At 53.5% G+C, this 27,818-nt stretch overlaps 2 protein-coding genes across 3 annotated transcripts; one reads left to right on the plus strand and one right to left on the minus strand.

Moving 5' to 3' along the window:
• The first annotated feature begins 3,246 nt into the window (after positions 1 to 3,246).
• On the plus strand, positions 3,247 to 17,593 carry STX6 (syntaxin 6). Its single transcript, XM_034063742.1, has 8 exons — positions 3,247 to 3,319; positions 5,574 to 5,743; positions 6,314 to 6,408; positions 8,158 to 8,220; positions 10,468 to 10,590; positions 11,865 to 11,971; positions 13,599 to 13,693; positions 15,304 to 17,593. Exons 1-8 carry the CDS (start codon positions 3,285 to 3,287, stop codon positions 15,378 to 15,380), a joined length of 765 nt encoding a protein of 254 aa, XP_033919633.1. The 5' UTR covers positions 3,247 to 3,284; the 3' UTR covers positions 15,381 to 17,593.
• An 870-nt stretch (positions 17,594 to 18,463) lies between these two features.
• Positions 18,464 to 26,672, minus strand: KIAA1614 (KIAA1614 ortholog). Of its 2 annotated transcripts, none has more exons than XM_031047190.2 (10): positions 26,570 to 26,672; positions 25,364 to 25,978; positions 24,685 to 24,748; positions 23,350 to 23,499; positions 21,465 to 22,708; positions 21,248 to 21,374; positions 20,320 to 20,524; positions 19,707 to 19,819; positions 19,417 to 19,601; positions 18,464 to 19,065 (listed from the first exon to the last, which is right to left on the minus strand). In XM_031047190.2, the coding sequence occupies exons 2-10, from the start codon at positions 25,971 to 25,973 to the stop codon at positions 18,872 to 18,874; spliced, it is 2,892 nt and encodes a 963-aa protein (XP_030903050.2). In that variant the 5' UTR covers positions 25,974 to 25,978; positions 26,570 to 26,672; the 3' UTR covers positions 18,464 to 18,871. The 2 variants fall into 2 exon arrangements, with proteins under 2 accessions (XP_030903050.2, XP_033919632.1); XM_034063741.1 differs by having other exon boundaries at positions 26,624 to 26,663.
• Positions 26,673 to 27,818: the final 1,146 nt, after the last annotated feature.

The raw sequence follows: 27,818 nt of genomic DNA on the forward strand, positions 1-27,818 counted from the left end.
TCATCCTCATTAAATAATCAATTGCTCATGCACTACAAAGAGGGAAATATTTTTTTTTAAACCACCATTATTCTGAATAGTCATCCCACATCCTACCATGAATACCATTCTACCTTGCATTTGCTCATTTATTTCGTACTTGATTGTATCTTTGTCATTTCTGGCCAGTTGTCCATTCAGGGATTGCAGCCTCTACTGCACACAGGCCTTGCACTGATATGAACCTACCCAAGGGTAAGGCTATGGCATGAAACCATCTCTCAGTAGACAATGAAAGCCCACAAGAGACAGCAACAGGAGGAAAGCCACAACCAGAGAAGAAGCTTTGGTGAGGCTTCATTCCTGCTCACACAACTGTGAGTCCAAGGAAACCCGCTCCATTTGCTCTAGCATGTAACCAGGAGGATCCAGCATCCAAGCCACTTTCTTGGCAATCACCTCTCAGCATCTTGTTCTTCTAACGCCTCAGAGCTGCTGCTGTCAGGTCACCATGCTGTCACATGGTTGAGGCCTTGTGTCACCTGTGCCTTTGGTGCTTCACAGGCAAGTCACCACCTGTTCCTAAAAACAAGGCTCAGGAAATCTTGTTACAAACACAGAGCGGCCATGGGTGGGCAAGATTTGCTGGAAACACTTTGGGATTTGCTGGAAAACCTCACTGCCCACCACAACACTGACTGTTTAGCCACAAACGAATGTTTTTTATCAAGTTATCATTGCCTTATCTCTCCTTGTATAACCATAGAAAATCTTCAGCAACTTTCACTAAAAATGCAAATGAGGAAGAGAAACACTGAAGCATCTGAAACCCATTAGCTTTATTACTTCTTCTTTTAGCTGTAAAACCTTTTCTGGAGGAAAAAAACCCATATACTTTTACAAATCCAAATTCAAATCAATCCAGCTTTTCCCTGAGAGGAAAAGCCATCTCTTCTCGCAAAATACATGTTTTTGCACCGGGTTAGTACGGGATCACATACACACACTCCCCTGTGCATGTACACACATGCTGCAAATATTTTCCTGATAAAAGCCTCAGTAAGCCCAGTTCTTCTCTGCAGACAGTTGGGATTTTGATGAGTTGGTGCTTTATGGAACAGAAGTGTTTAATCAGATCTTTCCTGACCAGTTCTGCAGCTGCGTGCCCTGCACCAAGCACTCCTCTCCCAGGGAGGAATCACTTAGCCAAGCATGCCAGAAAGCTACCAAAACACTTCCCACTGCTTCCAAATAAAAAAATCAGAGCTTCCCACAAGATACAGCAAAAATGCCTCCATTCTAAAAAATCCACAGCAGTGCTGTTGAATCTAAATCATTAACTTCATCGTGTGCATTAACTTCCAGCATCAAAGAAAAGACTGTGTTATTCCTGGAAAGTCTGCAACTTCCCTACACTTCAGTAACACCTCCTTATTTTCAGCCCTCAACAGCCCTGCAACGCTTCACACTTTTTTGCAAATGCATAAAAAAACCCCAAAAGTTTTCATTTAAGTGAATAAAGTGTTCATAGAATTTATTACAGGATTTCTGAAATTCCTAGCTAGTAACTCTGAGTGGCTGTGGGAGCTTTCCTGTTTCATTCTCATCATAGTGAAGGTTTCAGGAGATGCTTGACGAGAGCAAGCCGAACTGCGCAGTCTTGGCACACCAAGAGGGGAGCACTGCAAATTGCCTCTGACAGACTTCCATGAGTGTTTGAACAAATCTAACGCTCATAACCTTCAGTGGGCTGCTCAGAATATATCATGTCTTTAAATACCCTATAACTACTACAGCCAAATCCCATGGAGGCTCTGAACACAAAGCAACAAGGCTACAACATTTGCTGAGCTGCTTCAAAGCGATGTCTGCATTGAGGGAGAGGTGAGTTATGGTGTCCTGCATTTTGTGGAACAACCCTCCACCTCTAAGATCAGTTTCAATATGCAAGTTTTTAAGGTGAGAGCTCAGAAGAGTGTGAAGCACAGTGGAAATCACTGGAGGATTGTGGGGTTTTGGGGAGTACAAGGTCTTTGGGTCCTAATGACTCCTTGGCACCTGGAGGGAGCCCTCCATGCTCAGCACAGTGCATTTTGCTGGAACCCCAGCATGGGAAACAAGCCATCCAAGGTGCAGCAAGGAAGGGCCAGCAAACACAAACCCTAAAGCTTGTCTCTGGCCTGTTGCACCACACTTGGCAAGCTGCATCTTCCCTGGTACAAGGCTGGCCAGAGCAGAAGGCAGCTTTCTCACCCCACAAAACTGCAGAAACCGGTTTTACATGGGCCGCAGCCTTCCCACCCCACACTCATGAGTAAAGCTGCTGTGATTGCAAAATTGAGGTATCCAGTTCACATGCTGAGGAGGCATCTTTTGTACCTTTTCCATCAGTGAATCGGCACTGCTTTTGCTAGGGATGCTGGACCACAGCCACATTCAGAGAGTGCAGGCAGGGACACGCACTCCAAGAGGCCAAAGATCTGGGTGATTGCTCCTGGCCATACCTCTGCAAAACTCACCATCTTGCCTGCCTGTCCCATAGGAGTAACACAGGACCCTCTACATGCAAAGTGCTGCACGGAGGAAGCTCTGCCTTGTGTGTGTTTTGAACATCCTCTAGTGCTGCACAGGCATCATTCTCTGCTGCCAGCTTTCCTAAGACTAGGGCTCTCTGTGCTTGCAGCTGAGAGAGGGTATTATGGAGCCGAGATTTGAGAGGGGGGAACGAGGGAACAGGAGGTCCTCACGCTGAGATGGACAAAAGCCAAGAGGCAAAGGGCTGTTCTCACCCGCAGAAGGGAGGAGGAAGGAAGCGGTGCCTGTTCATTCCGGGGGCAGGAAGGGTAGCGGGAGCAGAGCAGACTGGCTGTCGCTCTCTCCTTCTTCCTCCCTCGCCGGGTGGGAAAACACCCTGCCAGGACCACGGCCCAGCAGCCCGGCCGCCCCAGCCCCGCTCAGGACGTGCCTCCTTAGTGCCAAGAAGCAGGAAAGCACAGACGCGGCGGCAAAAAGGGGGAGAGGGACGTTGTGCTCCAAGCAGCGAAAGGCTGGAAGAGCAGGAACAACCCCACAGCACCCCCCCTCCCAGGACACCCCCGTTGCTCACTGCCCCACTCCCTCAGGAGACAGCCACAGAATACCGAGACCCAACCAGCTAGTCGACATCACCACCGGAACCCCCCGCGGCCACCGACGCAGTGCGCATGTGAGCCGCTCGTGACGGCAGGGGCGTGGCGAGGTGAAGGGGGGTGGTGCGGCGGCGGGGGCGTGGCGCGGGGGCGCGCAGCGGCGGCAGCAGCAGCGCCATGTCGATGGAGGACCCCTTCTTCGTGGTGAAGGGGTGAGTGGCGAGCGTCGGGGACACCCAGACACGGGCAGGGTGCTGGGCGCGGCTGGTGCTGGGCATAGCCGCCCCGGGGAGTGAGGGCTGAGCGGCGTTCGGGATCTCTGGAGGCGACCGGAACGGGGGAAAATGGCGTTTCCGACACCCGCTTTTGCGGCTAGGGCGGCCCCGGGCTCGGCCCCGGCCCCGCTGTGTTGCTCGACGTCGAAGGCCAGGCGCGGAAAGCCCCGGGACGAGGCTCTGTGCCGGGCAGGTGCCGGGCCGTGCCCGGGCCTCCGCGCACGAAGCGCTTCCCGCTCCGGTTCAGCGACGCCCAAACTCTGTAGATGCACCACGGGTAAAGCGGGAGGTGCAGCGCGGCCGTGGCTGCAGGTGCGGTCCAGGCACGGAGGGACAGCCTGGGGACAGCGTGCCCGGATGTCCCCCTCGGAGGGAGGTGGCAGAGGCTTGGGAAAGGTTATCCTGCAGCACGCAGAGCGGACGGGCTGGTTGTGGATGGCATCCCCCAGAGACGAGGGCCGCGGCGTGCGGGTGGGAGGATGGAGGGAGAAGGGGACTGAGTTGTGAAACAAACTGCAATATGGACAGTGGCCATGAGAAAACGCAAGCAGGGAAGAGTCTGAACACAGACAAACGCAAACCTGCCTTGACCACAAAGGTGACCACCACAAAGGTGGTCAAGACAGGAGGAAATTAGTAGGATGAAAGCACCTCAGTCTCTAAAAACTACTTTGGGGCCACCTTTAGCTGCTGCAGGTGGGTCTCCTACCTCATGTCACAGTGAAACAGCACTCAAGAGCAGCAGAGGTGCTCATAGGGGAGCAGTGGGGAAAGCCATACAAGCGTAAGAGGTGTGGGAAAGGACACTGGTGCAGCCAGGGAAAGTGAATCACTCTGCCAGGTTGAACTGGTGCAAGGGGGAAAAAATACAAGTTGCCAAGGGTGGGGAGCAAATGTCTTGTCAAACTTTTCAGAGAGGTTCCCGCACCATGCGGAAGGGGCTGGGAGGGGAGAGGGTTGTGCTGCCGCTCCCAGTGTTAATTATTACCCAGCAGGTCGAAGGGGCTGGTGATGGAGCCACCAGCGTTGCATTTAGTTTGCTTTCCTGGTGTTTCTAATGCCTCCCATTGGAGGGCAGCCAGCTCTACTTTAAACTCCTTTTGTGGGAACCCCCCCAGGTATGCTCAAATTAAAAAAACAAAACAAACCCAAACAAAAAAAAATACCCCAAAACTTCTTCTAGCAAGTAGTGAAGGGAACAAAGCTTGACAGATGCACAGTGTGGGCTGCTGCCTTCAGGGCACTAGATATGGCAGACTTGGAACTGTAGGCCTGCCAGACAAGAAGGGACACCCATCAGGGTGCCGAGAGACTGCAGCTTAGCACAGGCCGTGGTGTAGAGAGCTGCAGAGTGCAGTCTCAGGTCATCTGTTCTGGGCTTCCCCTACTGATAACCTGCTTTCCTTCACTTGGATAAACCAACATCTTACATAGATGCTGGATGTAAGCTCTTGAGCTTGTGGTGGCCACTTTCCACATCAGCGAAGTCTGGCCTTGTCTACATCCCTCATCCTGGGTTCTTGTCAGTATGGAGGGGCAGTTCACAGCTCAGGACTGCAGTTTGTAAATACAGATAACCATGCTGATGGACCGTGACCCAAACTTACAGACCCATTTGCCCAAACCGTCAAAGCAGCATTCAGTGCTGTCAGCAAAGCTGTGAACACACTCATCTCCAAAAAGCTTAGAGCAGCAGAAAAGACTTGTGTTCCCTAAGCCAGTGTAGTAGAGCTGTGTGTTTTTTAAATGCTGAATTAAAATAAACAGTGCTGCACTCAACAGTCTGCCTGGCTGGTACTGTGGGGACAGTTCCTATAATTTTCTGTGCCCTAGGGGATCTTACATGGGTAGTCAGGAGTCTTCAGAGGAAAGCTGTTGAGAGGAATGCAGAACATTAATTGCCAAAGAGCTGCCTTGTTCAGACACTGCCCTGACTTGCCTGTGTGACACTCGACAGAAACCTCCTCTAAAGAAATATGTCCCTTCATTAATAGCCGACATGTAAGTTGGTGCTGCAACAAGGGATGGGATTGTCCAGTAGGTAGGGCAAACCCTTACTTCACAAAATAAGCTAAAAATTGGGAGAAAGCTGTGCTTCCCTGTGCAGTTGGACATAGGTCTGTCCCGGTGTGACTGCTGCAGAGGAACTGATGGTAATCCCTTCACTTCTCTTTAATCACCTTGGCTGCAGGGAGGTGCAGAAAGCTGTGAATACTGCCCAGGGGCTTTTCCAGAGGTGGACAGAGCTCTTGCAAGATCCCTCCATTGCCACAAGAGAAGAAATCGATTGGACCACTAATGAGCTCAGGAACAACCTGCGGAGCATCGAGTGGGACCTGGAAGACTTGGATGAAACAATTAATATCCTTTCTGTGGTTCTTTGGAGCTGTGGGATGTGGTTCCTGGATTGTACTAAATAGCCAAGTACCAGTGCTTGCCAGTAGTTACTTTTTGCAGAAAGGACTGTTTGGGATTGAGTTTTGCATTTATGTTGGCTTTTCCCAAACTGCGAATGAGAAATTAAGGCAGACGTCTGCAGCAAAAGGATTTTCCTTTTGCTTTTTCATTTTCCTTTTGACAAGGTATATTTTAAGGCTTTGTTCTAGAAAGCCTATTGTGTTGTATGAGTTTGGATTTCTGTGTAGTCAGTCATACTCTAGGCTGGCTTCCAGAAATACTCCTTTTCCCTTGTGTTCATCTGAACATCAGAGAACCAAAAAAACGTAGGAGAGGAACCTCACACTGGTGGATGTACTACACAGTACGTTCCTGCCATGCCTGCTTTTTCCTCCAGTGTTTCATACTTTGCAAATAGGGAAAAGGCATGGCACAGTGGCTGCTTGGTAGGCCCCCACTGAGGCACCCTGTGGGTTTGTGTGTCTGTTTGCATACCCAAGGCAGCTAATGGGGACTCCTTGACTCGCTGTCTACGCATTGTTGAGGCAAACCCACGGAAATTCAACCTCGATGCGACGGAGCTGGGTATCAGGAAAGCCTTCATCACAAGCACGCGGCAGGTGGTCAGGGTAAGGAACGTGGCCTTGGGGTGGGAGCATGATGAGGCAGCATGAGGAAGGAAGGCGGAGGAATGATTAGATGGTTAAATAAAGGAAGTCTTGTGGCCATTTCCACGATGAACTGGAGAGTAGAGAATAAACCTGATACCTGCTCTCTCTCGGGCTTCATTCTCTTCCCCTTGTGCTCCCTCCTGGGCTGCCCATATGGGTTTGGGGCATATCCTCCTTTGCTGCTGCTACCTCTTCTAAAAGTCTTCACAACTCCTACAATAGTAAGCCTGAACCTATAGTAACTGGAGAGGAAGAATAAAGACCTTCTGTGATGCAGGAGAGGCTGGAGCCTCCCTTCAGAGTTGAAGGAAATCGCAACTGCCCTGTGCTTTTGTAGCCCTAGTTTTCAAAACAGAGTCCACTTTGAACACTGAGAGATGGTTAAAGCCTAGCATTACTGACGTGGTGACTTCCATTTCCTACCCGTACAACATAGTCCAAACAACCACTAGATTTATTTTTAACTCAAGAAAGAACAGGTTTTTTAGTTTAAGTTCAAACTTCAGAAGCAAAAGGAAGATTTTAACAACTTGGTGGTAACAAATAGAGAAGTAACATCTTCCTAAAAGCATCACTGCCTGGTAACAAGTTGCTAGTTGGGAAGTTTTCTTCCTATTAATAGCTACAGTAAGCATAGCATAGTTTCTGCTGCCCCTCATGACTCTGATGTTCCTATTTCACAAAATGCATTGCTGTGGCTGGTGGAAAGCTTGTTACTCTACCTGAAGTCCTGTGATCTGGATGCAGTTCCTAAGGCTTGCTGCCTGGGAACTGATACCTAAACCACACTGGCCCCATGTAGCAGGCATCTACTGACTGCTTTTCTCTCAGTGTAGTCCACTCCCAAACAGACAGGATCATGCAAGCCCACTCTATGGTCCTCTTTTTCTGGCTGAAGATCGCTGGCTAATGGATTTTGGAGCAGTCTCTTAATTGTTAAATGAGATTCATTAGAGGCATTATGCAGCTGACTTCCAGTTTCTATGGGGGAATACATGGTGCACAGCAGCAGGTGAAAGTAACTGAATGGGATACAGTGCTCTTAAGTGATGTATTACATGCCTCTGAACAGTAAAATATACCTGAATGTCCTGGTGACATCAGAATTCTGCTGGTGAGTCAACCTCTACTAGATCATATTGACTACTTGCTAATCTATCCTTTAAAAACTAGACTGTTGTAATGGGGAGCCTTCTGTGGCTAGTGATCTTTCCAGGTACTGGATAGCAAAACTGAAGTGATAGAGGAGAAAACATATGCATAGTCAGAGAGGATGGCCACAGGACAGGAAATCTATCTCGTCCTGTGCAATAAAAACTCAGATGCGACTAGGAATAAAGTGTAGGGGGTTACAGGCTCCCAAAACCTTGAAGAACATGATTCTTCCTTACAGTCTATCAATGGGAATGTTAGTTTAATATTACACAAATAAAAGTGTTTCTGGCTGTAGCAGAGCAAGTAGTAAAATTTAATATTTTAAAAATGTCTCATTGTTCTTGATTCTAGTATTAGTAAAATGATGAATTACAATGAAGCTTCCTGCAGTTTTTTCCAGAATCCTCAAATTTTACATTTTCAAAGAAAATTCCCCTTCCCTCACTGCCTCTAAAATAGCCTTTCTGGATATAGACAGCCCTGTTACACTGTGAAACTGCCTGTCACCTCAAATCCAATGCTCACATACTACATCTTTTGTTGAACAAACAGGAAATGAAGGACCAGATGTCAAACTCCTCCATGCAAGCACTGGCTGAAAGAAAAAACAGGCAGGTGAGAAACAGAAAAAGGCAAGTTAAGTGAACACTGTGGCTGTTTGGTACTTTAAGGAATGAGGAGGATTTATCAGCTCTAGCAGCCATTATCTTAAGCTATGTGTTAGGAGAAACTTCTGTTTTCACTTACTGCAAGGCTTCATGTTGTAAGGTAGAGTGTATAGCATTGATTAGAAGTGTATAAAAGCTGTAATTACAAGGTAGATCTTGTCTGTAGTTCATCCCCGTAAAAACCTTTGTTCCGGGAAGGGGCTTGCATGCTACAGCAAAGTTGTGTGTTTGAACTGTGTGTGTTTTTCTGACCTGAGTGAGCTGGTCTTGCCGGCATGTTGCTGCTTCTTCCAAGCCTGTCTCTCAAAGCAAAAAGTCAGTACTCACCATCTGTCTCTGTCTGCAGATCTGTTTGTGTACAACTGTCAGTGTTGCATCATCCCGTGGAAAGGGGAATATCCCTCCTCGGGTGCAGACTCAGAATCCATGTCAGTGAATGTAATCCTGCACTCTGCTGTATTTAGGAGCCAAGATGCTGCAATATCCTTTCACACAGCTGCCTGTCGTAATGGTTAGCCATGTAATAAGATGGAAAAAGCTCAAGGAGTCTCAGGTTATCTGCACATGTAATCTAAGGAATAGAAATAGGTGCAGCTTGTGCTCCTTCCTGGTTGACAGGGAGGCTGTAAGGAGATCTCAGAGCTGACTTCCAGAGCTGCCCGAGTAAAACCTGGTGCACACTTCATACAAGTAACTTGTGGCAAAAATTACAAACTGCAACAAGCTACTGAAGGACTGAGCTAATTCTTGAGCTTGTTGCAGGGTTAGTTGATGTGCTTGGTAAACACTTGAAGAACCAAATCCCTTACACTCTTGCTCAAACAAGTCTGTATCTGTCTCTGCATTTTGCTGCTTTCCTTTGTGCAAAGTTCCTGCTAGCTGCAGGAGACCATATGGCCCAGCTCATGTGGTGACATCTGGTCAGGAAAACTGACTTCCCCTTGCCGTCTTCCTCCCCCTTCCCCAGCTCCTCGCCTTTCCTCCAGACCACGAAGCCTGTGCTGAGCTGGGCTGCAGCTGCTCTTCAGCATGCCCTGTGTCTGAAAGACTACCTGGTGGTGATCTGACCCTCACAGGCTAAGGATGCCAAACAGGCCCTTCTGCAGCAGAACTAGTGCACCATGTTAAATAAGTGGTAGCTACGCTTGCCACAAACTGGAGAGAACCAGGAGCTTGTTCAGTGTCTCAGGGCAAAGCCACACGTCCTGTTTGCTTCCTGCACTGTTGGTCCATCAGCTTTACTTAGCCCTCTTGAACTTTGTAAGGCAAATGAACCATAGTGACAGTCTTGACCTTAGCCTGCTAGAGCAGCCTGGTGATGTCTTGCTGTTCTTCACGAATACTTGGTCCGAAAATACTTCCTGTCTGAAAGCTGTAAGACCATCTCATTACAAGTTGGCCTTGCCTCCATACTGGTGGGCAGAGCTCCCTACCCTATTGTGCTGCAGGGTGTAGCTCCTCACCTGTGGGCCACATTCATTCTCTAGCATCTTCTCCTTATGTTACACCCCTTCCAGGCACCAGACTTGGCTAGAAAGCTAAGTTTCTCCTAGCACAGGTAGCCCGAATCAAAGAACATGAGCATGCAACACTGCTGTGGTTATATATTGCATTATTTTAAACTCAGCTCAACTGGGTAAGTACTTTATCCAGACCCTGTTAAGCCTCTGTCACTGGTAGCACAGTGTTCAGTTCGAGCTATACATATTTTAATACAATATATCTGGATGCTTCCCAGCTTATGTGTCCTAGCACACAGTGCTGTCTCTTGAGCAGACCTGTGCTAGTCCTTTGTACTGTGCAAACCTCCTGTGTGCATCGTCTCTCGATCATATTCCAGGACTCCTGCTGTTGGAGAGGCATACCATAGAATCATAGAATATTTAGGGTTGGAAAGGACCTTAAGATCATCTAGTTCCAACCCCCATGCCATGGGCAGGGACACCTCACACTAAACCATATCACACTAAACCATATCTTCAATAGTCAGGCTGCAGAGACTCCCCAGGCTGGCATTTTGGCACTGTGTTGATTTAGTTGTGACAGCACTCTGGCTGAGTAGCGACAGAGCAGGAGGAAAATGATGCTGTATGCATGTGTACAGGAGTATTGCCCTGTCTGCCTTCCCATTACACCCTGTAGAGGCTGTGAGCAGACACAAGGATGTTACTAAGGGCTCTATGCATCTGTTTAGGCACTCCTGGGAGAAAGTGGGAGTCAGAGTTGGAGCACTGGACCTGACAAACACAGCCGTCTGGACCGGGACCTGCAATTAGCAAATTCACACTTCATTGAAGAGCAGCAAGCTCAACAACAGGTATGGCATCTGGCACCACGTAGATTAAATAGCTTTGCTTGCCAAATGGGTGCTGTGGGGATGAGGTATGGGCTGAGAGAGCCAGAAAAATCATGTCCTTGGCTGGTCTGGAGCCAGGTGCCTGATAGGCCTCCTCTTTTGCTTGCAGCATATACCTGTGCATGCATTTCCTGTACGTCACAGCTTTGGATGCATCTTGGTGCAGAGTTTTTAAGCCTTGAGGCTTGGGTCTTCTGCTCTGTACTGAAGGCAATCAGCATGATCTGGAAGATGTAGCTCACTAAGTTTTAGCACTGCAAGGATTGCTGAAATCCTTGGAAGAGTAGAAATACTGCAAACAGAAAAGAGCCTGTTTCTCTTACGCAACTTCCCTGTGTTAAAAAATGAGCTGATGTTTGCGGTTGTTTGTGTGCATCTTCATCAGAACAGGCTGGGAGCAGGAGCATGTGTCTGCTTCCTTTTCCTGCCTTTGTCAACATGAGGTTTGTGAGAAAGCCTGTGTGAGGGCTTTGCAAGAACCCCTGGTGAGGGACTTCCCAGCACCAGGGGAGTTTGCCTGTGGAAGTGCCAGGCAGCGTGCAGCAGCCCACCCAAATACAGGCCTTTAAACAGGCAGCTCCTCTAGGGTGGCAAACTCTACCCTGACCCACACTGCCACCCCAGCGCTCAAGATGAGTTTTACCTAGTGACTCTGGGAAGATAAATAGATTCAGAAATAGGTAACTAGGGTAAATCTAATCCTCAGTGTGACAGCGCCCTGAAGGTGACTTAAAACATTAGCAGCCTGATTCTTTTGGCACATTCAGAGCCAGGCTTGCTATTTTTAGCTGTAGAAGCTGCAAAAGCCTTTTACTCACGTTAACCCCTTGTTAGCTGCAGCATGTTCCAGGTTGCATTTCCTATACCTGCTACGAGCAGGGGGGCTTGTGGAGGTTTTGATGACCAGTCCGTGTGGCTTTCAGGAGTCTCTTTAGTGGGGGGTGCAGCAGGGAACAGCAGGGGCACAGGTGAGCCGACACTGGGTTTGCAGGGGTGTCAAGAAACTGCAGCCTGCTGTGCCACAGGAATGCCATGCTGGGGAGGCTTTCCTATGGCTGTCACTTCTCCAGCGTTTTTTAGGAATGTGGTCCTCATTCTTTGTAACTTAGATCTGTACCCAGGCTCTGCAGCTGATGTTGGCTGACCAGTGAGTGTCCAGCAGATCAGCTGGCTCTGACCCAACTGCAGAATGCAGCATACCTATAATTGCCTGTTTCTTTTCTCTTTGGCACCAGTTGATTGTGGAGCAGCAAGATGAGCAGTTGGAGCTGGTCTCTGGCAGCATTGGAGTGCTGAAGAACATGTCTCAGCGCATTGGTGGGGAGCTGGAGGAGCAAGCAGTGTAAGTGTTAGATGCAGCACCAAAAACCCAGTATGGGGCTGGCTGCAACACAGCTGGAGGTTCTCACACACATATCTCTGTTCCTGTTAGGGTGTTGAATTTACTAGTCATTCAGGTAGCCTGTCCTAGCTGGCCTTTGATTTTAGGCAGTGGAAAGCATTTGTTACTGCAGCCTGCAAGGATCCAACTGCAGCCTTGTTCATTTTGAAAGTCTGCACCTAGGGCAGGCTTAGCTGCCAGTTTGCTTTTCCTTCTCTCTCCTTTCTGCATACTCCCTCTAAGACACACATTTAGTTCCTTGGCTTCAGGCAGCCAGCACTGCTGAAAAGATGAGGGAGGGAGGGAGGGAGGTACTGTGTAATGGGAATACTGGGCACTTTACCACTCCATGGGCTTTTTTTGCTGCCCCTGGATAACTGCTTGACCCAGGAGCTTTCAGCTCTGCCTTGCCACTCTGAAACATGCAGCACAGAGCTGCTATTCATAGTTAAAGCTAAAAATATCCCTCACCCACGCTAAAGGTTAAAGGGTAGCTCACAGAGTAATTTGCATTCATCATTTACATATAAATTAGATTTTTTTCCCAGTTCCTGTCCTTTGCAGACAAGTGCATAAAGTTTCCAGTTAGGCAGGCTGACGGCTACCACTTCCAGAGAGGCTTGAAGGGTTCATGCCTGAAAACCTTCTTTGTTTGGCTGATAGGAGTCTGGGAGGTTATGCCCCTTGTGAAGTGATGTCTTGTTTGATGGAATGAAGGAACTTTAAACACACCTCCTGATGAAGTCTTGCAGCATGAGACTCCTGCTGTCAGGAAGCAGATCAGTGTGGTGTGTCTGCTTCCAGATCACTGCATGAGCCATCAGTGCTTGCTAGACAGTAGCAGATGACTACTGCATTGAGGTTTTTTACAACTCTTTCCCCACTGAATGAAGGTTTAACAAGTGCCTTAGAACTCCAATTGAAGGAAGCTCTCCTTTTAAATGTATTAAGCTTTAAAATCCTGCTGGCTGGAGACAATTGGATTGGTATCTTGACTCTGGTTGTGCTCTTTTGTCTTCACATAGGTGCTTGGCATTGGCAAAGCATGGCTTCAGGAAGGCTTTCGTTACAGTCTTAGTATGGAGGAAGTAGAGAGGTAACTTCCATGCAGAGCTTAGAAAGCACCTTAAAAGCAATTGCAAATTTAATTCCTGCTTGATACATGACTGAAACAAGATTTTTGCTTCAACTACAAGCCCAGAACAAGAAAAGGGAGTTCAAGTCCAAGCTGGCACCTAGATCTGTCTAACTGGTGTCTGTTAATCACAGACTATAAATGAGACTTTTCCCTTCAAAAGATGAAAAACCCCATTCCTCACCTTGCAGGGTGCATAGAGCTCAGCTGTGGACATGCGGGGAGACAGTCTGACAGGAGTCCCAAGTGACTTCCCACTTGGCAGCAGACCTGCTGCTCCAGCAGGCTTTTTCCCCCTTTTGAGTGTTTTCAGGAGACCAGTCCATGTTCATTTTCTCTGCCAAGGTGTGGTGCACTGATCACATCAAGACTTCTGATCAGTGTGCAAGCATGCTGAGAAATCCCAATGGGACGTGCCACTTCCTGACGAATGCCATGCTTCTCTGTCCCTAGGATGCTGGATGACTTCTCCCACGAATTAGACAGCACTCAGTCGCGGCTTGATAACGTCATGAAGAAGCTTGCCAAAGTGTCTCACATGACAAGTGGTAAGTCCCAGGAAGTGGGATCCAATCTTAGGAAGGGAGAAACAAGCTCGCAGATCTTCAGTGGGATGCTATGTGTTCCCACCCACTGACAGCCATCCCAGAGCCGAGCAGATAGGAGGGAGCAGCTCTCACTGCTTGTAAAAGGGGGAAGACTTACAAGCCCTGCAGCCGTTCCTGCCCAGACTCTGCAGCCTGTTCTTAGCCTTTATTTTATTTACAGATGACTTTGTATTTATGCTGTTAATGCTGCAGTGGGAAAATCCCCTCTAGATGGTTGGAGGGGAAGCTCTGCAGCCTCCTGCTCTACTGCAGTTTCCCGGGCTGCCTGTGGAGCAAAAGCTTTCAGGGTGCCATAAAACAGTTGCCACCGTGTGTGGCTTTCCCAGCACCAAATGCCTACACCAAGCCCCTTTCCAAATCCCACCTGCCCTCAGGCTGCTGGCACCCTCGGGCTGCAGGCCTGTTGTCAGTCAGATATATCGCTCAGCTGGTGGAGGAAAAAGGCGACTTCTGCACCAGGGGAGGCTGAACCCACAAGAAAAGTCCTTATAAGGCTGTGCCTGAAGCCAGTGGGCTGGCAGGGTGCCGCGGGCAGAGCAAACAGGAAGCCCAGCATGCCTGCCGGGAAGTCCCCTGCCACCAGCTCACTGCTCTTGAGTGCTGGCGCTGCGCCCATGGCCACCTCCGCTGTCACCCCTCTCCCCTGGGTGCTGGCGTAGCATGTGGAGGCAGCAGTGAGTCAGGAGGAGAAGTGCTCCTACTCTGCAAGATTAGGCTGGACAGGGGATTTACGAGGTTGTGGAAATACGGCCCTACAGAGACTGTTTGGAGTGCTGACAGTGCACTTTGGATCACCAGTAAGTCCAGTGGCAGCATGACCACTGGCAAACCTTGCATATCTCTCTATTCCTCTGGGAAAAATGCTTTGGCATTGCCATGTTCCTGAGAATTGTGAATGAGCATTTCTGCTATCCCTGGCATTGTACGTGCTGTTGCTGACCAGGAGGGTTCTTCCCTGCTGTGCCCTGAAGCTGGGGGGTGGCAGCAGCCCTGTCCCCACTGCTGCACCATTGTCTCTCAGGGGCTTTCTCTCTGACATGCAGGTGTGACCATAGACAGAGTAGTTCTCAGAGACAATGCAGCATTGAGCTTCTGCAGAGCATGCGCAAGGCCAGCAAGGTGCGAAGATGTCCAGGGGAAACCTCATTCTTGGCAGTCTTCTCCAGGGAGCTGCCATAGGCTCTTCCTGGCAGAGTTCTTTCGGGCAGCTTTCACCAGACCCCTTCTTGTTCCTCCAACAAACAGGTTATTCCACAAATGAGCAGCAACAGCAGTTTTCTGCTTATTCTTCCTGATTGCTTTTGAACCAGCTTACCAAATCTGTTTGAACTTGGCTCGGGAGAAGCCTCAAAATTCCCACAGCTGTCCCTGAAAACAGATGTATCCTGGAGGAGAAACATGTCACCCCATAGCCAAAGGAGCTGCTGTTTTGTTTTTTTCAAGCTTCCCTAAGCTGAAACTGGGCTCCTAGTAGTAGAGCAAAGAAAAGCTCTCCCCCAGTTTTCTTTCCCTGTTAAAGCAGGAAGACTGACACATCCTTTGCCTTCCAGATCGACGGCAGTGGTGTGCAATTGTGGTCCTCTTCATCATCCTGCTGGTGGTGCTCATCCTGCTTTTTGTGCTGTGAGGGACTGAACTTCCTCGGATGCCCCCTCCCTGTCCCCTCGTCCCGGTGTCATGGGGAAATGAAACTCTCACCATTTCCGTCCGCACACAGAGAAACCTGCCCCCGGCTCTCAACATTCTCCTCTGAGGACCGTGGTTCAGCTCTGCTGGTGTCTCACTGGGACCTGGGGAGAGGGGGTGCAGGACTGGAGCTGCCTCCTCCCCCAGTGCAGTGTGATCCGGACCTGACCTCCAGGTCTGGACCCAGGCAGCTGGAGGGGGACTTGACCCCTTACCCTTCCACCTCGTGCAGGTAGGAGCCAGTTGCAGCGATCCCAATCTGCCTGCAGTGAGATGTGGACACAGAGCAGCTAGCCTTGGGGAGGACAGGACTGGGGAGGAATTAATTGATTCACTGAGTATTACAAACCGCATTGCCAGCCTCCAGTGCTTGCCAGCCAAAGGCATTACTGGGAGGAGTGATGGTGTGGAAGTCCATGCAGCCCCGGTGAGGGAGGGGAGCCCCGGCTGAACTTCCGCTGCCTTCCTCCCATGGGCTGGCTCCGTGCTGCTGACTTACTGCCGAGGTACCACAGTGAGTCTCCAGCTGAGCTCACATCCACCACCGCTTGGCAGAAGCTTGCATGCAGGTGAGCCCTAGGGTGTCATGTCCTGTCCTGTCCTGCCATTGGCTGGCTGGGTGCGATGAGAAACCCCAGAGCTTTAAACTTGGGTTGCTGCACGCTGAAAGCTGGCAAGCAACCGTTAGCCAGAGAGTGAATTTCTTAAAGCTTTTAAAATTGCCTCCTTCGTTATACAAGCCTCTAAAGCTCATTGACTGATGCTTTCTTTGCCCTTGTATAACTGAGTAACTGCTTCTGTTTAACAGCTGCTTCCCTTTGGCAAGTGATTTGTCAGGTCTAAAATAACTTATTTTTTTAAGGAAAAAAAAAGGAACTTTGAAGATGTTTTTGATGACCGTTCAAGCCCATTCTCTCTGTGGGTGCACAACATGCATTGTCAGAGGAATGAGGCTCCATTATGTACTTTAAGTGCATATGAACTTGTAAATAGGATGTCTTAATTTTCCCAACTGCTATTTTTTTGACACCTCCATTGTGAGCAACTAAAAGGCAGGAGATTTAAAGCTAGGTCACATTCCTGTATTACTTCCCAGTTCTGTTACCTTTGAGTTGTCTCAGCAGTGTTGGATAGTCTAGTTGTCTCCCTTGTACAGTGAATTAAAAGTCAGCCAGGTGGTTGATACCAACATGTGGTGAATAAAGCTCACCCTGGCAGTATCACAGGGGAGAAACGCAGCCGGGGGTTATGCTGCTAACACCAATTGCAGGATATGGGGTGACTCTTCAGAAAAACAAAAGCGATTGCTTACTAAAGTCTTACTCCCATATTTAAGTTGCAAACACCAAAAGACTCAGGCGAGGCTGGCTTTATACCTCTCATCTGGCTCTCAGATGGAGCTGGGGGAGGAAGTTAGTTGGTGCTGATGCTAATACTTCTGCTGAAATTGCAACTCAACCCTGGAAATCATCCTCCCAGAGTGGTAAGCTCACCACCAGACAGCTTTACCTCTGGGATGCTTAGCCTGGACTGAACACTTCTCCCCACTGGGATTGTGGCTCCCTTCCAGCAGTACTGTGCCTTCCACAGCCACCAAACTGGGATAAGAGGGTCTGAGACAGAGCTGCCCTACTGCACACCTGGGTGGGTGCTTTCCTCATCAATGCACATGTGCCCTGAGCAGCAGCCCGCACTAATGGTTTCAGCAGTTGCTCTTTGTCCTTGGGAGAAACCTCATTTCTTTTGGTGTCGTTGCAAGAAATATGTGGTGTCTCATTTCCAGGGCTGCCTGTAACAGCATCTGCATGGCTCCTTGGGCTTAATACCTCTCCAAGAGCAGGTTCCCAGGAGTGTGAGTCTAACCAGAGAGTGCGGATCGCTGTTGGCCAGTATTTGCACACCTTTGATGTTATTTTCAGCATGGTTTTGCATCCTCCAGGAACAACTGATGCTCCATGCAGGACCGCGCCTTCTTTAGTCTGGCGCAGTGCTGGAGGAAGGCCCAGCTACTGCTGTTGCCATGAGCCACCGAACAGCCTTCAGTCCCTTTTCTGTGTACATTAGCTTTTTCTGTTGTTGGTGGTGCTGCTCCCTTTAACACTAAATAAACGCACTGCTGCTGTACCACACTGGGCAGTGGCAAAGGTCATCATCCCTTCTCACAGTGGTCCTTGCTCAGGAACAAGCTGGAGGGGGGCTCTCTTGGCACCAGGTAGCCTTTGGCAGATGCTGCCCACATGTTGGGCACCAGCATGCAGAGGGCAGCCATTGCTGGTTCCTCCACTTGTTGCTGCAGCACCTGCTGCAGAGGCCTGTCAGTGCACAGACACTCTCGTGCCACCCTGCAAGTCTTCCCTGCTGTGGCTGGAAAAAAAAACCCAAGCAGCAGGAGTGTGTACTCCCCCATTAGCTGTGAATACTTGCAGGCATGTCCTCAGTGCTGTCCCAGCAGCACACACAGGAAAAGAACGGTCACCCCATGCTCCTTCCAGCCCATAGTGCTGCTCATCAGGGCCCCCCATCTGCCTGCTTAGGGCCCTCCAGCATCTCCACACAGTCAGAAGGTGCAAGATGCACAAAACAGGCTGCCTGGCAATAGCACTGGGGGGCATACACTCACCCCCCCAGCACAACTCTCTGTGGAGCATTAGCCCAGGGAGCCCCTCTTACCCCATCACCATTTCCCCACCCCACAGACTAAACAGGTCCATAAGCCCAATTGCTTCTGTGACAGCATCCAGGCTCTGCCTGTCCTGGTGCTGTGGGGCATGCCAGGACATGCTAAGAACCCTGGGTTTACACAGTAAATGCCACTGTAGTTACAGTCACCCAGGGCAGAGAAATGTCTCAGCCTCATGTGAAAGCACCCACACACTCCCCTGCACCCATCAACAGCCCCACAACCCCAGTGCTGAGGCCCCCTGGCCACGCCACACCAGTAAGCATCACCCCAGCCTCCCCATGCCACTTGTAAGCCAAGGGCATCCTGTTGCATTATTACATATATGTATATATTTTAATGTTTTTAGCAGTGTGAAATAATTTAAAAGAAACCCACCAGCCCATGTGGGCAGGTATTTAGCACTGACAGGGAGCCCTGTATCTTCTGGGGTCACAGAGATGGGGCATTGCCATTCTGGCCACCCCAATGCCCAGCAGGCCAGATGTAGCCTGGTTTGGTGGTGGGACTGGGGTGTCCTTTGTCCCCATAGCTGGGGCAGCTCCTCAAGATGCTGGACACTGGGGAGTCCTTGGTCCCACTTTGTCTCCCAGGGAGGGGGCCTCCACCATGGTGGGGAGCCAAGTGTCACACCGGAGCCGGGCAGGTCCTGGTGCTGCAGGGCAGTTTGGTCCACTCTGTGCCAGCCTGCAATGTCCCATCAGTGGGATGTCATCCTCCTCCCACCGGATTTTCCAGGAGCCATGCTGGGGCTACCGGGGTGCTGGGCGGTGCCTGAGCACACGGAGTGACAGCGTGTCTGCCTGGAGCAGCAGCTCATGGATGCGGGCCAGCCCCAGCCCTGAAACGGCTGCCCCATTGACCTGCAGGATCTCGTCCCCCACACCCAGGAGCCCTGCGTACAGCTTGGCTGTGCTGGCGTCCACCATCTCCTGCACGTAGACACCTATGGAGAGGGATGGGACAGGTGAGCCCCCACCCTGCACCCCGTGGCTGGAGCTGTGCCCCGTGGGGGTGCCCAGGGCTGCCCAGTAGTAAATACTGTAAATGGCTTTTGGAACAGGCTGTGTGTCCCAAGCCAAGGGCTGATGAATGTGTGAGACTGTGTGTGCACAAAGCCACACATATGGTAGTATCCCCCCATCCACCATCACCCCTTTGGGGCTCAGCAGGGATGGAGCAGCCCTTTTTATCTGTCCCCAGGTTTGCTCCTGTGAAGGGAGAAGACCCACTGTGGAGGGGCCATGCCAGGCCTCCCCTAGGGTTTGGGTGAAGCTTTGGGATGACCCCACCGTACCTTTGTCAGGCCGGCCATGCCCAGAGGTGACACGGAACCCGAAGGCGCCCTGGGGGGGTCGCTGCAGCTCCAGCTGGCTGGTGCCATCAGGGAAGACCTCCACCACACGCCCCACTGCACGCAGCCGGCCGGGCACCCCAATGTCCTCCACGCTCAGCGAGCGCCGTGGCCCTGAGCCCCTCTTCCTGCAGGGAGAGAGGAGACGAGGTGAGTGGGGGCCCCTGTCTGCACCAAGCCACCGCATGTGTCTGGGCACCTTGAAACAGCAGATGTGCAGGGCCCCATCCTACCTGTCAGCTGTGGTCTGGGGCAGGAGGTAGGCACTGGCACGGGGTGCCTTGCCCAGGAGGGGGTGCAGGCTCTGGACAGAGGCAGCTTTTTGGGGCTGTTGGAAGGGTGACACCTGGAGAAAAGCACCTGATTGAGATGGGGACAGCAAAACCCATGCAGCACGGCAGCCCCTCATGCACCGACATGCTGAGGGAGCAAGGGGTAACAGGGCATCTTTCTTACACCTTACCCCCCATCCCCTGCATCCACTGCTGAGTAGACATAAGCCAGCGTCCCCCTCCCTGGGCAGGACAACCCCCTAATGCTTCTTGAGGAGGCATCTCACTGCTGCCGTGACCCCAAACCAAATTACCCCATCTCCTCTCCCCAAAGCTACTTTTCCACCCTCCCTTGCTTCCTCCTTCCCCCTTCCATTCCCCATTTGGCTCCAGACTTTTCAAACTCCCAAGTTTGGGATGGACCATGTCACCACACACACACCCCTCAATTCCTCCTGTGGGACCATAACACTATGGCTCAGGAATGCTTCAGCCCAGCCCAGCACCTCTTCCCCTGCGGGACCCCTCGGCTCCCTGCAGACACCCCTGACATGGGCTGGTGTTTCAAGCTCACCAGCTGCAGGGACTGCAGGGAGGGAGACTTCTTCATGCTGGACCCATCTGGGGCGGTGCTGCTGGAGGCCGGGAGCTGCTCCATGCTGTAGCAGCGGAAGCGGCCCAGGCGCTGCTTCGTGCTCTGGCTCAGGCTGCACAAGAGCTTCTTCAGCCCCGATGCCGAAGCGCTGCTCCCCTTGCGGCTCACTGCCTGCCCCGGCTCCCTGGATGGAGAGGGGTGACTGTCATCCACCCTGTACATGGGGAGCAGGGCCAGCAGCTCTCTCAGGGCTGGGGGCACATCCTGCACCCGCCATTGCAGCCTTGAGAGCTGCACCACGGTGAGACTGGGGTGCTGCCACCTCCCTGCTGCAGTAACTCAGCTTGCACAAGGGCAGGGTTCACAAGACAGAGACCTGAAGGGCTGCCTAACATCTTCCCCACAGTTTCAACGGTTTAACACCATTAACTCCCCTAGTCTCTGCCTGAAGGGAATGCATCATGCCGAGGGGCTTGAAGGACCCAGTGCTGCCTCCAAACCCTACTGCCAGGCTGAGTCCAGCAGGATCATGTTTAGTGAGCCCCAAGGCAGCTCGGGGCTGGTAGCATTTAGCAGTCAATTTTCCCCAAAAGGGAAGCACCTGGCACTGGGCTAAACACCTCCAAGGTCACCCACATCTGCCCACAAGTCACATCTGCTGCAATACCCTCAGTGGAACCAGATGCAGGGTGAAACACAGCTCCCACAAACCCACTTGAACACACATGCAAAACTGTCACTTCACATTGTGGTTTTTGGGAGGGTTTTGGTGCTGAGAGGTAGAGTCCCACCAGGAAGCCTTTGGGAGCTCAGCCTGGCAGCACCCTGCTGTGCCAAGGAGGGATGCTCAGGGATGCAGCACCCACCAGGCAGTGCTGGCTGTGAGCAGCCCCTTGCTCTCACTCACCCATGTGCTGTGCTCCTGCCTGGACACTGTTGCTGTGCTCCCAGCTTCCCGGCTGTTTCTCCAAGGGAATGAGAAGCCTCCTGGGGCACAGGGGTGATGGGCTTGGCAGTGGGATGTGATGGTGCCCCTGCAACCACAGCAAGCCAATCACATCCCTGCTTCATCAGAGACACCCACCCCCCCCCCCCCCCAGCATCCCCGTGTGTAGGTCTCTTACCTCTGCCTGTCTCCAGAGGGTCCTGCCCATGGGTGTTGTTGCAGTTGTTGGTGGACAAGGCACGGAGGGGGCTCCCTGGGAGCCACTTGGGGCTGCAGGAACCCCGACGTTCCCCTGGTCCCACCGCACCTCCAGGCTGGGAGGACGCAGTGCTTCCAGCATCAGGCTCCGGGCCCCGGGCTCCTTGGCTCAATGCTCGGCGGAGGCCACCGGAGAAGAGGGCTTTCCTGCAAGGCAACTGGGAGCAGGCCTTCTTGGTGTGAGGGGGAGCGGGGACATAGCTGTCTGGCACAGTGGTGCCAGCCCCTGGCTGTGAGGAGGGCTCCTGGGGCTCGCTGGACTGCTGTGGGGTATGAGCGGTGTTTCCCATCCCATTGCTGCTCCCCGGATGACAATAGGGGTCCCTGTCCTCCTGGCTGCTGGCTCTCCTCAGTGGCTGGGGGCAAACGGCCCCCGTCCGGCTTGTGACACCACTTGAAGAGCCACCCCCTGCACGGGGACCACCACTGGATGCACACGTCCCCTTCTCAGTCCTCGCCTCCAGCTGTGGGGTAGCACAGGGGGTCCTGTGCCCGCGAGCATGGAGGCCCTGGTGGAGGTGGGGGCTGCGGGGTCCTGCCTCCTCGCTATCTGTCCGGCAGCCGTCAGAGGTGTCTGTGCTCTCCAGGGCAGAGTCCACCTCGTCAATGTAAGTGACATCCCCAATATAGGTCTCCTTGATTTTCTCGGTGTGGATCCGCTGCCGGGAAGGGAGAATCCAAAGTGGTGACCCCCGGGGGCCCAGAGCCCTGGGTTTGGGTTCCGGTTGGGCAGCATTCTGTCCCCCGCTATCCCGTGGGATGCTTCCTTGTGCTGCAGGGCTACTTTCAGCCTTGTTGGTGGCTGTCGGCATGTCTGTGCCACGAGTGGCGGCAGCTCTGATGAAGGAGCCACAGGCGCTGCACTTGCCCCCGGCTGCAAGGTCACTGCTCTGGGCTTTGGGCTGTCCGGACCCGTCCCCTGGCTGCCTGCCCCCGGCCAGCTCCAGCGAGGAGAGCGCGGAGCCCGGTGCCCGCCGGTGCCGCAGCTGCAGCCGCTCCAGGTACCGCACCTCAGCGTCACGGGCTGACTCGTCCTCGAAGCGCACGCGGGATGGGGAGGGCCCTCGCGGCTGCCGTGGCTGCCCACAGCTCGACTCCCCGCTCGATGAGTCGCTCAGGCTCCCGCCATCATGTGGGGCAGCGGTCGGCCTCCCACTGGGCTCCCTGACATGGGGACAGACAGATGGGCACAGACAAGCTGCAAGGGCTGCCCAGCTCCCCTGGGGACGTAGGGCAGGAGTGGGAAAAGCCAGGGCAGAACATGGGACAGGAGGAAAATCCACTGATGCCCCATCACAGTGTACAGCCCTGTTCCTCCCCAGCCCTCTGCCTGGGCTGCCTGAAGCTGTATTCATGAGAGGCTGTGGCAACACCCAGCTGCCACAGCTCGACCTCCATCACCTCTCCCCTGCACTGAAGTGCATGGTTAATCAGTCCAGGAACACTGAACTCTATATGACCTGGCACACAAGGCAAGCCATAGGCTCTGCTACAGCCTTCCAGCACCGAGCTCCCCATCAGCTGGGAAACTGGTCCTCCCAGCCCACCAGGAGCATACCCTTAATGCCCGCACAATATCAGCACACACAGTTAAACACCCCCAGACACCATGCTACAAACACTTCACACGTGCCTGGCAAGGGGATGCTCCTGTGAGCAGAGAGCTGCTCACTCAAGGGTATGATGCTGCACACACGTTTGCAGCAGATCGAACCCTGATTCTGCACATGCACCAAGTCCAGATACATCCCAAAAGCACCATGGCACGGGGTGGGTGGGGGGTAGGAACTGGGGCTGGCACTGACCTGTGGTGCGGGATGGCGGAGGAGAGGAGGAGGATGTCGTGGCTGGCGCGCAGCGGGTTCGTTCGAGCCTTCATGCGGGCACGCTGCAGCAGCTGCTTGGCCTGCTCGTGCCGCGGGCTCAGCTCGAGCTCCTGCCCAGGGACAAAGGCCCTGCAGCCCCGCAGCAGGGAGCGGGATTAGGAAAAAATAACAGGGATTAGACCTGGTTTAACAGTGACGACGCGGCTGCTCTGACCAGAGAAAGCGGGGCCTGGCTTCCACTCACGGGAGGGCTGGCTGCCCTGCTGGGGACAGCAGAGCAGGAACCCCTGCAGCCCCAGTGGCAGGCGGGAGGAAGGGGTAGCACCCTGCACCTGTGATGCTTTGGGGAAAGGCTCAGCCAAGGCAGCACTTTGCATCACCAGCATCCCAGATATGGATGGGGAAACAGAGGCAGGCACTGCCTCTAACCCCTGCCAGTGTAAATCCCGTGATGTGAACTGAGGTAGGTTTGGGATGACCTCCCCCAGATACTTTGCTGCTTTCCCGTTTTCCCTTCCTTGCAGAGAGGTTTCCTTTGCACCCCCTTGGCCCCACCAGGGACCCATCAGCTCAAGCACTGCCTTCCCTGCTGGCCATGGCCCTAATCCCTGATTAAAATATAATCAGCTCAGGCAGTTGCTTCAGGGAGCATGGCCTCAACCTCTTTGCAGCAGCAGGATGGGAGAACACCAGCCCCCAGGAAAGCCTCCTGTGCAGCACCATGGGGGAACCAGCTTTCCCCCAAGGTTTGGCTGCCCTACTCACTGGGAGTGCAGTATCCCCAGCTCTGCCTTGCACCCAGCCACCACCGATCAACCCTAACCATGTAAGGGAGCAGAACCATTAACCATAAAATATGGGGGTCTTCCCCACTCGCTTCCCCCCATGCAGCCCCCAAGCCCCCGTCCCTGCTCCCCAGCCAACACGCTGCTGCCCAGCTCACGTGCCAGTCCCACCTAAGTATTTTTAGTCCATACCTCTAAGGTTCATCATTAGTCCTACAAGATTACACATGCCTGCCGCTTGGATCCTCTTAAGCACCTGGAGCAAGTTTCTGTCCCCTCCTCTTCCCCAGCTCCCTTCCCAGCCTGGGGTCCTGGCAGGGACCCCCTGTGCCCAACCACCACATGGACACCCGGCTTGGCCTGACCCTCCTGCCCTGCTCACACCAGAGCATCGCTGGAGCCCGTCCACACTCCCCCCATTGGCTGCCACACCAGGGTGCTGCCCCAGCTCCTCCCCAGAGCCCTGCCAAGCCCCAGCACTACAGGAAAGAGGGTGATGTCCACCCCTGCCACACTGGGCCTGACCTACCTGCAGCCCTCGATGTCCTGCAGTGACACCCCTGAGTCCCAGTCCCCATCACTCGCTGGCACCTCTGAAATGGAGGACAGGGAAAGGCATCAGCTTGGCTGAATTGAAGCCCCCACCCTGGTCCCTCTTGATAACACCCCCATATCCCCAGCCTCACCACTCGGTCCATCCTAGCAAACACCTTTTTGGGGGTACCCCAGCTGCTTGGCTCTGGAGAGACTCCAGAGGTGTGGGACATGAAGCAACAGTACTCAGCATAGGGTGTGCCCACAGGGTCATTGGGACAGATGTTTTCTAAAGAGAAATTAATTCCCTTTTCTGGTGGCAGCCTGCAAAGGGAAGATGATGCCTGCAGACCTCAAATGCCCCAGAAAGCATTTTTTTTGTTGTTTTAGCAGTGAAATTCCTCACCAAAATGTTGAAGGGGACTAGCAGCACCCAGAGCATCCATGGGATGAAGCTCCCCACGGTGCTTGTGAGCATCTCCCACAGCTGCCAGTGAAGGGGACACCACACTCACAAGAGATTGGGCAGCACTGGGGTGTGAACCAGCATGGAGCTGTGCCCACACTGTAGGATGCTGGAGGACAGCACCAAGGGCCCTGCTTCACCCCAAAGTTTTTCCTTTCCACTCCCCCTAGTTCTACCGAGACAGCCGCCACCTGCCCAGAATACAGACCAGGGGCATCGAGGCCCAGCACCTCCTGCAGCAGCCGCCGGTTCCTCTCCACACGCTCGGCCAGAGAGAGCCTCTCCCAGCTCTTGGCCGTGGTGGGCGACACAGACGGACCCCCCCGGTCCTGCAGTGGGGTTCGTGCCTCTTCTCCCAGGGGATGTCTCTCCCGGGGGGAGGCAGAGCCCCGGGTCCCACTGCTCTCCCCTTGAGGGAGCTCGGTGCCTCCAGGCACATCTCTGGCTGCCGGCACCCGCCAGGTGCCAGCGCGGGGTGCTGGGGTGCTGTCAGTCGCAGGCTCCCCGTCCAGGAGCCCATCCGTCAGGTAGGTGCGGAGCTGAGCCCGCGGCTCCACTGCTGCCGCATCTGCTCCCGGCCTCCCCCGCCGCGGACGGGGCTTCTTAGGGGAGGGCCTCTCGGCTGCAGCTGCGGGGGTCCCCGGCCGGCCGCCCCCCCGCTTCTCCTTCAGCGCCTTCACCTTGCTCTCCAGGATGGCGTGGGGCCCGCGGGAGGCCTCGGGGTGCTCCAACAGGGCAGAGGTTCGGCTGCTGCTCTGGCTGTGCTGCTTGGGGGGCCGCGGACCCCGCCGCGTCTCAGCAGGAGAGCCCCCTTCCATGCGCCCTGCGGAGAGAACACCCAAGGGAGGGGTGAGCCCCTGCGCCTCCCTCACAACCCTCCTCCCAAGAGCATCACTCCTGCCTGCCTGAGGCTCTGGGGACAGCAGACATAGTGATGCCTGTGCCCGGGGGGCAAATGTATGCAGTGCCGCTGTGGCACAGCACGACAGGGCAAACCCACCCTCCCAGAGCACTGACAGTGTACAAGCATCGCTCAGAAATGGGGGAATGGGGGAGCCGTGGCTCCTCGAAGCAGGAGTGCCTGTGTCTGCGCGGGCTGTTTTGGTGCCCTGGGGCACCAGTAAGATGCCCTGCAGGGAATTAGCACTCTTCCGAGTCAAATCAGGGCCCCAAAACTCCCCAGAACGGAAATCCTTCGCTGCTGTAACTCACCAAAGGTGCCACCAGACAGACACTGGCCTCCAGAGGACACGTGTCATCGTTCTGCACCATAGTCCCGGTGGCACCTAGTTGCTGCTGCCCCCCTGCACCCCATTGGGAGCATCCCTTTCCCGCTGGTGCCCCTGGAGGAGCCTCCCCCGTGGTAGGAGCATCCCCAGGACACCCACCCAGGCCCCATTGTCCCCCGGCTCACCACGGCCCCTCGCTGCCCCAGGGCAGAGCAGCGGTGGGATAGGGCTGTCCTTACCCCCGGAGCAGCATCGAGAGAGGGCTGGGAAGCGGGAGAAGAAGGCGGAAGAGGGGAAGGAAGCAGGGGAGGGGAAAAAACTAAGAAGAAAAAATATAAGGACAACCCAGCAAATCGCAGCCCCTTCCCGGAGCCGCGCTCAGCCGCTTGGCTGGGCTGTGGGGCCGCGCCTGGCCCTGCCTCCCCACCAGCCTCCTCCTCCTCCTCCTCCTCCTCCTCCTCCTCCTCCTCCCTCGAAGCGCGTCCCCCAAGGGCGCCCCCCACGCCAGGGCACACAGCCCGAAGCGTGTCCCCACGGCACCGTGGCCATGTGCAGCGTGTCGGGGGAGCCCAACGCCCCGCGGCGGGACGGAGGAAGCGCGGCTGCCTTGGCCGGCTCTGGAATGTCCTTTGTCTGGGCTGCGGGTTTGCGAGGAGAGCGGGGAGGGAAGCCAGGCCAGCTGCCTGGGCCGGCCGGGGGGGCACCTCACCCTGGGGTGCTGGAGACGCCAAAAGGATGGGGAGGGAGGTCCCCCAGGAGTGGGGGTGTTTTCTCTAACAGCCTCCAGCTGTGCTTTAGGCACCCTCCTGTGACCATCACACACATCTGCAGATTTACTAAATTTTCCTGCTTTCCCGGAGGCCAAATCCTGCCTGGACCCAGCCACAGGCCAGGGCGAACCAGGCACCTTCAGGCAGGAGGATGGTAAAAGTCAAGCTTGGTCCATCCATCCACACCCCTAAATCCATCGTGCAATGTGCACCCTGAGGAGCTACCCACTACTCCCCACCAAACCCACCTGCCCACCTCCCCTGAGACCCCACAGAGCTCATCCCACAGGATGAGGGTCCTGTGTGGACATCACTTACCTGGAGGTGCTGGGACTGCCGTCCCCTGGGGACACGAGGGGTGCTGGCATGGGCATCCTGGCCCAGCTCCGGCTGCTGCTTTAAGCTGCGGCTTTTGATATTTGTGATTGGTTTCATAATCCCGATCAAAAGGAAGTCACCAGTATTATGAAATTGTTTTAATCCTCCCGGCTCGGGCCACACTGGCTCCCACCAGCATGAGCAGCAAGAAATCGTTTTTATCTTCCTAAAACATTCACCACCACTACCGTGGTTCCAGGGCCCCCATCACAGCCAAAACTGAGCCCAAGGGCTTTCCCGCAGGGGCTGATCAGCAGCAGAGATGACTCCTTGCCCATAGGTGACA

Source organism: Melopsittacus undulatus, chromosome 6 (assembly GCF_012275295.1).
Source record: "Melopsittacus undulatus isolate bMelUnd1 chromosome 6, bMelUnd1.mat.Z, whole genome shotgun sequence".
Classification (NCBI taxonomy): Eukaryota; Metazoa; Chordata; class Aves; order Psittaciformes; family Psittaculidae; genus Melopsittacus; species Melopsittacus undulatus.

Coding starts and splice junctions, on each gene's coding strand:
- STX6 (XM_034063742.1), top strand. CDS start 3,285: ATGTCGATGGAGGACCCCTTCTTCGTGGTGAAGGG. Junction 3,320..5,573: donor CCCTTCTTCGTGGTGAAGGG/GTGAGTGGCGAG, acceptor CCTTGGCTGCAG/GGAGGTGCAGAAAGCTGTGA. Junction 5,744..6,313: donor AGACTTGGATGAAACAATTA/ATATCCTTTCTG, acceptor CTCGCTGTCTAC/GCATTGTTGAGGCAAACCCA.
- KIAA1614 (XM_031047190.2), bottom strand. CDS start 25,973: ATGGAAGGGGGCTCTCCTGCTGAGACGCGGCGGGGTCCGCGGCCCCCC. Junction 20,525..21,247: donor GGCAGGAGCACAGCACATGG/GTGAGTGAGAGC, acceptor CTCTCCATCCAG/GGAGCCGGGGCAGGCAGTGA. Junction 19,820..20,319: donor CCCTGCAGTCCCTGCAGCTG/GTGAGCTTGAAA, acceptor GCTTTTCTCCAG/GTGTCACCCTTCCAACAGCC.